Below are 12,925 nucleotides of genomic sequence, written 5' to 3'. Positions count from 1 at the left end.
TGGTAGACATGCTGGTTAAGTGTGCCTTGAATTCTAAATAAATCACAGACAGTGTCACCAGCAAAGCACCCCCACACCATAACACCTCCCCTTCCATGCTTTACCATGGGAAATACCCATACGGAGATCATCCGTTCACCCGCACCGCGTCTCACAAAGACACGGCGGTTGGAACCAAAAATCTCAAATTTGGACTAATTAGACCAAATGACAGATTTCCACCGGTCTGATGTCCTTTGCTCGTGTTTCTTGGCCCAAGCAAGTCTCTTCTTATTATTGGTGTCCTTCAGTAGTGGTTTCTTTGCAGCAACTCGATCATGAAGGCCCGATTCACACAATCTCCTCTGAACAGTTGATGCTGAGATGTGTCTGTTACTTGAACACTGTGAAGCATTTATTTGGCCTGCAATTTCTGAGGCTGGTATCTCTAATGAACTTATCCTCTGCAGCAGAGGTAACTCTGGGTCGACCTTTCCTGTGGATGTCCTCATGAGAGCCAGTTTCATCATAGCGCTTGATGATTTTTGCGACTGCACTTGAAGACACTTTCAAAGTTCTTGAAATATTCCGGATTGACTGACCTTCATGTCTTAAAGTAATAATGGACTGTTGTTTCTCTTTGCTTATTTGAGCTGTTCTTGCCATAATATGGACTTGGTCTTTTCCCAAATAGGGCTATCTTTTGTATACCATCCCTACCTTGTTACAACACAACTGATCATCCCTCCACACACAACTGAAAAGCATTAGGAGGGAAAGAAATTCCACAAGTTAACTTTTAAGAAGGCGCACCTATTAATTGAAATGTATTCCAGGTGACTACCTCGAGAAGCTGGTTGAAAGAATGCCAAGAATGTGCAAAGCTGTCGTCAAGGCAAAGGGTGGCTATTTGAAGAATCTATATATTTGATTTGTCTAACCCTTTTTTGGTTACTACATGATTCCATATGTGTTATTTCATAGTTTTGATGTCTTCCCTATTATTCTACAATGTAGAAAATAGTAAGAATTAAGAAAAACCCTTGAACGAGTGGGATTCAGTCCTAAAGGAAAACATTTGCGACAGGCCCTGAGAAAAACTTCTAAATAAAAGTATGCAGCATTAAGTTCCCTGAACAAAAAGACAACTAAAGCAGTAACCCAACACAGACATGACCTCAGAGGAGGCACTACTGACAACTTTTGCACCCCAATAAATACTGCAACCAGAAAATATAACCATCCAATCACCGCTCTACATACTACAACCAGGAAGTAAAATCTACCAATCATGACTCACCTCTCTACAGTGTTGTGGCCCCATGATTCCTGCTGCGGCCTGCTGCATTGCTGCTCTCTGCTGCATCCTCTGTTGCAATAGATGGGCATGGTTCGCTGCTACTGACGCTGGTGTTCCGGCTGCACCACCATGCTGCATTCCACGGTAACCAGCCATGGGGTTGGGGGGTCCACCCTGTCCAGGGCCCATTGGGGGTCCACCCCCTCCTCCCATCTTCTGCTGGGGGTCCAGGTCAAAATGGCGGAGGGGCTTGGTGTTGGTGAAGGAATATGAGGGTTCCTGGTGCGGGACTCCACCACCACATGGTTTGGACATGGATGGGTGTTGGCCCAGTTGGGCGTTCGTCTGTAGCTGTTGCGTGTTTGAATGTTGCTGTTGTTGTTGTTGATGTTGTTGCTGTTGCATGAGTAGCTTGAGGCTGCTGGGTTGACCAGCCGTCATGGCTTTGTAGAGCTGACTCGAGATGTTGTTGTTGGGTCCTGACCCGTTCTGGGTGCTGTATGGATGTGGTTGTTGGGTTTGGGGTAGGGGTAGGGGTTGGTTCTGGGGTTGAGGTTGATGCTGGGACTGGAGTGCCGGGCTTTGGTGAGGCTTGTCAGTTCGGTAGGGGGGAGATGGTCTTGTGACGCCTGATGTTGGTGCACCTCCACTGGGCATGTAGTTGGCTTGTGACCCCTGGATGTTGGATGAAGTGCTGGATGTGCTGGTGTTTCCTAAAGGTAGAAGGGTACTCTGTGGGCTAAAGGGGGGTTGGGCGAGAGCCGGACTGCCTAGCTTATCTGGGCGGTAGGGTGGTGAAGGCCCTGCAGACGGAGCTGGAGCCAGGATGGAGATTGACATTGAACCCTGGGGGCTTTGAATGCTTCCAGCCGGGCTGAATGGTTGTTGGTGGAGCGGGGAGGAGTTGGGGAGTTTCTGCCCACCCCAGGGTGAGCCTTGCTGGGATAGAGGAGGCATAGAGGCCTGGGTCTGGGGTTGATTCTGGGTCTGGTTCTGGGGGATAGGGGTGTTGGAGGAAAGGTGTTTGTTGGAGTTGGACGCCATTTGCTGGAGCTGTTGAGCTCGCGATACCTCGTGCCAAGTAGACCCGGGTCGAGAGGAGAGGGCGGCGGATAACATCGGAGAACGTGCTTGGTTCTGGGATGAAGAGGAATGGTGTGGTGAAGCCGAGAGAGGCGAGGGAACGGGTTTGGAGGGGTGGGGGATGGAGTAGGGGGCTCCGGCCAGACTCGGGCCTACTTGGGGAGACCCTGCCTGTGGAAAGCCTGGGGAGTGGGTGAGGTGGCTCTCCAGGTGAGATGTGGTTCTCTGGGGGGAGCGTTTGGGCGAATGTGGGTGGATGTACCCCGGCCCTGATCCTTGATTCTGCTCCTCTTTATTCCCCAGTATCTTGTCCAGATCCAACTCCTGCAGAGAAGGATCTGGGTTCTTGGTCAACTCATCTAGAATATCCTGGAGCTCCTGCTCAACCGATGGGGCCGACGAGGAGCTTCCATTGGGGTGAAATTGTCCTCCTCCACCAACACTTCCAGGCCCCCCAGACCCAGGACTCGCCTTAGGGGGCATAGAGTAGGGTGACCCTAGCCCGTTGTTCCCATTCCCCAGCCTGTTACCTTCAAGTGACCCCTGACTTCCAGGACCTCCATGACCTCCAGGACTGGGTCCTCCAGAGTAAGAGTTCTGCTGGAAGCTGGTACCCATGGCGAGGGTCACATCCTCCAGGCAGAGTCGCTTGGTGGGCCCCCCGGGCCCCTGGGTCATGGAAGAACCGTCGGAGGTACCGTTCAGACCCAGACCAGGGCCATTACCGGGCCCTTGGCCCTGCCGTAAGCCCCCCTGGTGGGCCCCCTCAGTCGCAGTCAGCCTCCTCTTCAGTGATCCAGACAGCTGGAGGAACGCGAAAGAGACAAGAGATAGTGAGTACATAAAAAATGACCAAGCACAATGACTGTTAGAACAGAGCACCCAGCACAGTCAGACACTCGATGATAAAAACACATTCTACAAACTCATGTAGTCATAGAGGGTCAATAGAAGAACAAAGGCATGAAAATAAGACATTTTTCATGAAAGACATTAAAACGTTCTATTGTCGACATTTTAGCTTTCTATTGCCGGGCTAAGCTCAATAGATAATAAGGTCTCAATAGATAGTCTCAATAGATAATAAGGTCCCAATAGATAATATGTCTCAATAGATAATAAGTTCTCAATAGATAGTCTCAAAAGATAATAAGGTCTCAAAAGAGAATAGGTCTCAATAGATAATAAGGTCTCAATAGATAATAGGTCTCAATAGATAATAAGGTCTCAATAGATAATAAGGTCTCGATAGATAGTCTCAATAGATAATAAAGTCTCAATAGATAATAAGGTCCCAATAGATAATAGGTCTCAATAGATAATAAGTTCTCAATAGATAGTCTCAATAGATAATAGGTCTCAATAGATAATAAGGTCTCAATAGATAATAAGGTCTCAGTAGATAATAAGGTCCCAATAGATAATAGGTCTCAATAGATAATAAGGTCTCAATAGATAATAAGGTCTCAATAGATAATAAGGTCTCAATAGATAATCTCAATAGACAATAAGGGCTCAATAGATAATAGGATCTCAATAGATAATAATGTCTCAATAGATAATACGGTCTCAATAGATAATAAGGTCTCAATAGATAATAAGGTCTCAATAGATAATAGGTCTCAATAGATATTCTCAATAGATAATAAGGTCTCAATAGATAGTCTCAATAGATAATAAGGTCCCAATAGATAATAGGTCTCAATAGATAATAAGGTCTCAATAGATAATAAGGTCTCAATAGATAATACGGTCTCAATAGATAATACGGTCCCAATAGATAATAGGTCTCAATAGATAATAAGTTCTCAATAGATAGTCTCAATAGATAATAGGTCTCAATAGATAATAAGGTCTCAATAGATAATAAGGTCTCAGTAGATAATAAGGTCCCAATAGATAATAGGTCTCAATAGATAATAAGGTCTCAATAGATAATAAGGTCTCAATAGATAATAAGGTCTCAATAGATAATCTCAATAGACAATAAGGGCTCAATAGATAATAGGATCTCAATAGATAATAATGTCTCAATAGATAATACGGTCTCAATAGATAATAAGGTCTCAATAGATAATAAGGTCTCAATAGATAATAGGTCTCAATAGATATTCTCAATAGATAATAAGGTCTCAATAGATAGTCTCAATAGATAATAAGGTCCCAATAGATAATAGGTCTCAATAGATAATAAGGTCTCAATAGATAATACGGTCTCAATAGATAATAGGTCTCAATAGATAATAGGTCTCAATAGATAATAGGTCTCAATAGATAATAAGGTCTCAATAGATAATAAGGTCTCAATAGACAATAAGGTCTCAATAGATATTCTCAATATATAATAAGGTCTCAATAGATAATAAGGGCTCAATAGACAATAAGGGCTCAATAGATAATAAGGTCTCAATAGATAATAATGTCTCAATAGATAATACGGTCTCAATAGATAATAAGGTCTCAATAGGTAGTCTCAATAGATAATAAGGTCTGTCATAGTCTTCCCACTCTCTTATTGGCAGGTCTATAGGGATCTCAGGGCTCTGGTATATAGCTCACCCCACCAGCCACCACTGGGCTGTGATATTAGTATTCTGTTCTGTTCTGTTCTGTTCTTTGCTTTCTACCCTGCAGCTGCACGCACACTGGTGCCAGAAGTGGGATCACGTAGGCCACACACAAACACATTAACGCATGCACGTATGCACGCGCGCACACACACACACCGTAGGCTGCATGATCATTGGTGCCAGAAGTGGGAACGTGGGATAACTGCCTTAGAAGGCTGTTTCTATTACTGTGGTGGACTGAGGGGTCAATGTCCTCACGCACCCCTCTGTACCCCCTCAGCCTCACCCGAGACCCCTGGTGCACCCTTGAAAGGATTAAGAAACCCCCCTCATCCAAAAAATTCCCTCAAACCCCCAAACCTCAAAGTCTAAAGCCTCTCATTGAGATTCCATGGAAAGGGGTTCGCTAACAACGCAAAGAGAGATGCAGAGTTTTGAGAAGGCTGTCACCTAATACCATAGTTAGCTGGTACTATTTTAGTCGTAGTGGTTTGAACGTTGAAATAAGATGTTTTCGTTTCATGATTTGGGTTCTAGAATCTAGTGTGAAAGGGACCCATGTGGCTCCAAGTGTTCTGAAGAATTCTGGAGCCTTCTCTAGAATGTTGCATTCCTCTGATGTTTGCAGTGATCATCAACATTCCTAAAGAATACTTCAGCCAAAAGACTGATAAAGGTTGAATCACTGGATGAGGCCAAGGGGGGGGGGGGGGGAGGGAGGAGAGAGAGAGAGAGAGAGAGAGAGGGAGAGAGAGAGAGAGAGAGAGAGAGAGAGAGAGACAGAGAGAGAGAGACAGAGAGAGAGAGAGAGACAGACAGACAGAGAGAGAGAGAGACAGAGAGAGAGAGAGAGAGAGAGAGAGACAGACAGACAGAGAGAGAGAGAGACAGAGAGAGACAGAGACAGAGAGAGAGACAGAGAGAGATAGAGACAGAGAGAGAGACAGAGAGAGAGACCGAGAGAGATAGAGAGACAGAGAGAGACAGAGAGAGACAGAGAGAGATAGAGACAGAGAGAGAGACAGAGAGAGAGACCGAGAGAGATAGAGAGACAGAGAGAGACAGAGAGAGACAGAGAGAGACAGAGAGAGACAGAGAGGGAGATGGGAGCCAGACAGGGTGAGAGAGGGAGAGAAAAAAGAGACGAAGTGATGGATACAGACAGGGGAGGGAGAGAGCAATGGAGGGAGGGAGACAGAGGAGAGGAGTGCAGAGGAGACCTTGGCAGTGTGTTATGGCTCACTATTCCCTATATGATGCTCTACTTTTGACCAGAGCCTTATGGGCCCTTGTTAAAAGTAGTGCACTAAATAGGGAATAGGGTGTCATTTGGGACACAGTCAAGCATTCCCAGCGTTCCGAGGCTCTTAACCCGGCCTGGCAGAAAAAGGGATGAGAGGAAGAAGGACAGAGAGAGTGAGACAATGGGGGGGAGGGGGGGGGGGAGAGAGGGAGAGAGAGAGAGAGAGCGAGAGAGAAACTATTCAATTGGAACGCCGGAACGCGGAGTGGATGGGAGGAGTAACTCACTTAGACATTCCGGAGTGGGAGGAATGCATGCACAGCCTCATACTCCTCTCTCTTTCTCTCCCCTCTCCTCTCTCTTTCTATCCCCTCTTCTCTCCATTCCTCCTCTCTCTTTCTATCCCCTCTCCTCTCCATTCCTCCTCTCTCTTTCTATCCCCTCTCCTCTCCATTCCTCCTCTCTTTCTATCCCCTCTCCTCTCCATTCCTCCTCTCTCTTTCTATCCCCTCTCCTCTCCATTCCTCCTCTCTCTTTCTATCCCCTCTCCTCTCCATTCCTCCTCTCTCTTTCTATCCCCTCTTCTTCTATCCCCTCTTCTCTCCATTCCTCCTCTCTCTTTCTATCTCCTCTACTCTCCTCCTCTCTCTTTCTATCCCCTCTCCATTCCTCCTCTCTCTTTCTATCCCCTCTTCTCTCCATTCTCTCTGTGTGTGTCTCTGTGTGTCTCTCTGTGTCCCTCTCCTCTCCTCTCCTCTGGGTCTTTGGAGCGGGACCTGAGAGCCTTCCCCCCAGTCCAACACCCTCTCAATCACCATGTGAAGGTCTAGTAGATATTTACATGGCATGTATCACCCATTATACTGCTCTCTGGTTGACAACCACAAATACCCCTATAGAACTAGGGCCAGGGACCATCAGAGGCAAATAAAACATGGCACAACATGTGTGAACAGTCGTGTCCTGTACATATAGTATAATCACACATAGTATATTGTCCATACAGTATTATCATATGTATACATGTAACAAAACTGTATGAATAATAAATACACTGTGTGTAACAACTGTATGTATTGACTATTCAGTTAACCCATCTTATCCAAGTAAATGTATAGCACAAAAGACGCTTCTCCCTCTCTGTTGCCTCTCCCTCTCTCTCCCTTTCTCCCTCTCTCCGTTTCCTCCCTTTCTTCTGCTGAAACAATAGGGTTGTCCTGACACTCACTGTACCACCAGTCAGCCTGACTGTGTTCTCCCGCCTTCACACACACACACGTGCACACACACAAATGTATCTCTCTATCTCTCTCTCACTCCCTAGCGGGAGAGATGATGGAGGAGAGGAGAGATGATGGAGGAGAGGAGAGATGGAGGAAGGAGGGGAGTTCTCATTTTGTAGCAATCGGGTTTGTACCATTATGACTGACATCACAATCTGTCAACAGAGAGAGAGAGAGAGAGAGAGAGAGAGAGAGAGTCCATAAGTGGCAATACTGAGAGAGACACACAATGTTGTTGATGGTTATAGTTAGAGTATCCATTACAGCCCTGCAGTGTGTGTGTATTGATTCTAGAGAATGTGTTTAGATTACATAGGCTAGCCATTTATGTGTGTGTGTGTGTTACTGCAGCGAGATGCTAGCCAGATACACCAATTAAAACCAACATTTGGCACTACAGGCATACTATCAGTGTACACACACACACACACACACACACACACACACACACACACACACACACATACACACCGCTAATTCAAAATCCTATTTTCCCTAACTCCTAACCCTAACTTTAACCCCAACCTTAACCCGAAAACCTGACCATAACCCTAAACCTAACCCGAAACCTAAATCTAACCCTACAGGGCCTTCGGAAGGTATTCAGACACCTTGACTTTTTCCACATTTTGTTACGTTACAGCCTTATTCTGAAATAGACAACTTTTTTTCCTTCATCAATCTACACACAATGCCCCGGAACAACAAGCAAAAACAGGTTTTTAGAAATGTCACATAAGTTTTCAGACCCTTTACTCAGTACTTTGTTGAAGCACCTTTGGCAGCGATTACAGCCTCAAGTCTTCTTGGGTATGACGCTACAAGCTAGGCACACCTGTATTTGGGGAGTTTCTCCCATTCTTCTCTGCAGATCCTCTCAAGCTCTGTCAGGTTGGTTGGGGAGCGTCGCTGCGCAGCTATTTTCAGGTCTCTCCAGAGATGTTCGATCGGGTTCTAGCTGGGCCACTCAAGGACATTCAGAGACTTGTCCCGAAGCCACTCCTGCGTTGTCTTGACTGTGTGCTTAGGGTCGTTGTCCTGTTGGAAGGTGGACCTTCATTCCAGTCTGAGGTCCTGAGCGCTCTGGGGCAGGTTTTCATCGAGGATCTCTCTGTACTTTGCTCTGTTCATCATCTTTGCCTCGATCCTAACTAGTCTCCCAGTCCCTGTCGCTGAAAAAATTCCCCACAGCATGATGCTGCCTCCACCATGCTTCACTGTAGGGATGGTGTCAGGTTTCTTCCAGACGTGACGCTTGGCATTCAGGCCAAAGACTTCCATCTTGGTTTCATCAGACCTGGTCAACTGTGGGACCTTATATAGACAGGAGTGTGACTTTCCAAATCATGTCAAATCAATTGAATTTACCACAGAGGGACTCCAATCAAGTTGTAGAAACATCTTAAGAATAATCAATGGAAACAGGATAAACCTGAGGTCAATTTTGAGTCTCATAGCAAAGGGTCTGAATACTTACGTAAATAAGGTATTTCATTTTTTACATTTTTTTATATATAATTTTAAAAGAATGTCTTAACCTGTTTTCACTTTGTCATGATGGGGTATTGTGTGTCGATTGCTGAAGAAAATGTTTTATTTAATCCATTTCAGAATAAGACTGTAACGTAACAAAATGTGGAAAAAGTCAAGGGGTCTGAACACTTTCCGAAGGCACTGTAAACCCCCTAGAAATAGCATTTGACCTTGTGTGGACTACAAAAATGTCCCCAGTTCTGTTCTCCACAAGTATAGCTAAACACGTCCACACACACACACACACACACACAAAGCGTGAGTGACAGGGTTGTTGATGTCAGAGCTGGTGATTAAAGAGAAAACAAAAGAACAACTAATGATGACTGACACACCATTACAGAGAAAAAGAGAGATGGAGGGAGGGAGGGTGGGTGGATAGAGCGAGACAGAAGATAGAGACAGAAGAGAGAGGGAAGGACAGAGGAGGGTAAGAGAGAAAGAGAGAGAGAGAGAGAGAGAGAGAGAGAGAGAGAGAGGGAGAGAGAAAGAGAGAGTGTGTGTTTAATCTGAGCTTGTTGCTCCTCTTGGCAGTCTCCTGGGGCTAAATCTGTGTCCCAAATGGTACCATATTCCCTAAATAGTACACTACTTTTGACTAGAGCCATATAGGCCCTGGTCAGAAGTAGGGCACTAAATAGGAAATAGGTTGACATTTTGGACTCAACCTTAGTGACAGGTTTGTCAGTATTGTGGGTGATTCATAGCCACACACACACACACACACACACACACACACACACACACACTATCCTTCAGAAGGGTAAAGGGGGAGATGTCCTATGTCATATATTTATGAGACAGGGGTCAAAGCCATACACCCTGCTCGGTTTGAATATGTGTTTGTCTGTATAGATGTGAGTGTGTGCACGTGTGTATAAAAACAAATGTGTGCAGCATGCCTACTTCCGTGTGTGTGTGTGTGTGATACCCTTGTGTGTTGTCCTGTATTGTGCAATGGTCTGCAGTTTCCCCCCGTGGGTGGTCACTCAGCATGCCGAGAGATTGTGTGTGTGTGTGTGTGTGTGTATGCATGCTCTTTAGTGTGTGTGTGTGTATTTGTTTGGCATATGTGTGTGTGTCCTCAAATCCCCCCCTGTTCGCTCCACAGGTAGTGACAGCGTTACATTGTCACCCCTGCCCCTACACTGTCTGTCTGTCATCCTCTGTCCCCTCAAACACCACACGTATACATATGCCTTATCATCATGACAACTATGCTACATCGCCACGCCAACATCGCCTCAACCCCCTGACTCCCTATTCCGACTTGCTATCCCCCTGATGACATGTTTGGTGACAACGAGTCTGATGATGCCACTGGTTACATCACAGACTGATGACAACGAGCAATGGGATTCCACAGAGACAAGCCTCTTGGTCACTGATTACACAGAAAAACTGACTGGAGAACAGTGAAGTGACACTTTTTTGGCCAAGGTTAAGAATCGATTATTTGGGGGGGGGCTGATTCTAATACACATTTAGGCTGATATAGACAGGAGCTGGACTTCACCAAAACGACTGATATAACTAAAGATTCTACAACCTGGGGTTTCTCCGTGGAAAGAGCTGGAGATACCTGGGCGTGTCTGAAATGGCACCCTACCATTCCCTATAGTGTAAGTCTTTTGATTACCATTACAAAGCCAGTCTGAGACTGCTATACACTGGGGTGAGTTGGGACGTGGGGCAGGACTGCTATTGGGGGTCTTGCTAAGCTTCCAGAGCGAGTCCTAGAGCTGGTTAGTTTCAGGGAGATGAGTGGAGTGTTTTCTCTGGGAGTTCAGTGATCAGTATAACAGATCCGGACGGATCCTGAGTCCGTCTAAAGCGGATCCGCTCTAATCCCTCGGGCGAGATCCGGATCCTCCTCTAGTTAGCAGTAGTACAACACAGAATGATCGCTCACGGGGATTAGTGAGTTGGATCTCCGTAGCAGTAGAACAATGTATTAGCACATCCGGATGGAGCCCAGTCCTAAGGCAGGGTAGCAACAGATCTGGGTCTCTGTCTGTACCAACATAGCAGTATAATCCTTCGTGGGGGGGGGGGGGGGTCACTCTTTGTGGCAGTGGAACAATGTATTAGCACATCCGGATGGATTCCTGTCTGTTGCAGAAGGAATAAAGACTCAGTCATAAGGCAGTTTAGCTACCCAGCCGATCCAGATGGATCCCTGTCTGTACAAAATGGCTTCTGATAGGTGGGAATATCTCAGGTCTCGGACCTGTGGAAAGTGGATTGGGAGGGAGGGGGGGTAGAGCCCCCCAAGTGCACCAAACCTATCCCATAGCTTCTTTAGAGGGTGGGGACTCTACCCCTTCTGTACCCCCCTACCCTACACACACCCCTCCCTACAACCCCCATCATCCCCCAAGGGGACCCCCTGGTGCTGGGACCCCCTCTGACCTCTCCCCTAGCTTCCTTGGTTCTAATCCCTGAAAAGATTAGCATTTTGTCTCAACATGTCATATGCTACTAACTAACCTCAGATTTACAACCAATTTAAAACCAATATGTTAACAATTTGCCAGCAGCATACCACCCTGCATACCACTGGTGGCTTGCTTCTGAAGCTAAGCAGGGTTGGCCTGGTCAGTTCCTGGATGGGAGACCAGGTGCTGCTGGAAGTGGTGTTGGAGGGCCAGTAGGAGGCACTCTTTGCTCTGGACTAAAAAATATCCCAATGCCCCAGGGCAGTGATTGGGAACACTGCCCTGTGTAGTGCTGTCTTTCGAATGGGAAGTTAGATGGGTGTCCTGACTCTCTGAGGTCATCAAATGGCACTTATTGTAAGTGTGTTAACCCCTGTCCTGGCTAAATTCCAAATCTGGCCCTCAAACCATCACAGTCACCTAATAATCCCATTTACAATTGTCTCATTCATCTCCCAGGTAACTATTCCCCAGGTCGTTGCTGTAAATGAGAACGTGTTCTCAGTCAATTTGCCTGGTAGAATAATGGATAAATAAAACAAATTGCGACTGACATACAGCTTCTTTGATGCCTTTCAACAATTGAGATTCTTTTTCATTTCACACCATCCCGCTACGACAGTACATCAACTCGTCATACACTGCAGCATCCTGGTCACTACTTACCGCGGAGGCCCATATTTTAACGTCACACCATAACTCTTAATGATCCTGGTCGTCATCCCGATAGAATAATAATAAAGTTTATGAGGTTTTGAATTAGGTGCCATAATGGGGGAAGGTGATGCAGTCACAAGCTACAATAAATAGCCTCAGCGTCGACTCAGAGTTACGGCGGAGAAAATAGATACGGTGACATAACGTAATATTATTTTTGGACAATATTATATCTATACTTTGACTCCAAATGTTGACAAAACAATGTTGCTGTTGCTAGGTAGCGTTAGCTAGCGCTAGTCAGCTGTACTTGCACCAAAACGCTGGTATTTTTCATCCTATGGCTTCTGCTCCGTCTTCTTTTTAAACAGTAAGCCAACATGTTTTCATCACTTCTATTTCCCTGACTGATCTAAACTCATTTCCTCACGCTCTCTCTCGCGTCTCTGCAGCAGACATATAATGAGCAATATATGTAAGGTTCTGTATTTATTTTTTTAGTCAATCTTGTGTTCTGTTTCGTTGCGCTCTTGAACGTCGCCCTGTCTTTCATTCTTGTTCATTGATTTCACCTGTGTGAGTTACTCACCTGGTCTCATCAGCTCCTTATTTAGTTCAGTTCATTCTGTTTGTGCCTTTGTCCTAGTTTTGATTCACCTGCCTGTTTGCCTACCTGTGTATGACCATTGCCTGCCTGTGACCACGATTCCTGCCTTCTGCTAAGGCGAAAGAAACACCTGCCGTACTCTGCGCGTGAATCTACACCTTTATCTCCCTGAGTGTTCATTGCAAAATAGTTGGAACATCGAATCGCAATAAAATCAATACATATAGAATGG

At 45.7% G+C, this 12,925-nt stretch overlaps 1 protein-coding gene across 1 annotated transcript in view; it reads right to left on the bottom strand.

Moving 5' to 3' along the window:
* Positions 1 to 12,925, bottom strand: part of LOC110515117 (uncharacterized) — a 126,800-nt gene that overhangs the window by 67,431 nt on the left and 46,444 nt on the right. The window contains exon 2 of the mRNA XM_036957767.2: positions 1,280 to 3,166. Coding sequence (XP_036813662.2) covers positions 1,280 to 3,166 — 1,887 coding nt within the window. The remainder of the gene's footprint in view (positions 1 to 1,279; positions 3,167 to 12,925) is intronic.

Source organism: Oncorhynchus mykiss, chromosome 21 (assembly GCF_057628025.1).
Source record: "Oncorhynchus mykiss isolate SJ-2025 chromosome 21, ASM5762802v1, whole genome shotgun sequence".
Classification (NCBI taxonomy): Eukaryota; Metazoa; Chordata; class Actinopteri; order Salmoniformes; family Salmonidae; genus Oncorhynchus; species Oncorhynchus mykiss.
This window is presented reverse-complemented; position numbering and strand designations above follow the sequence as displayed.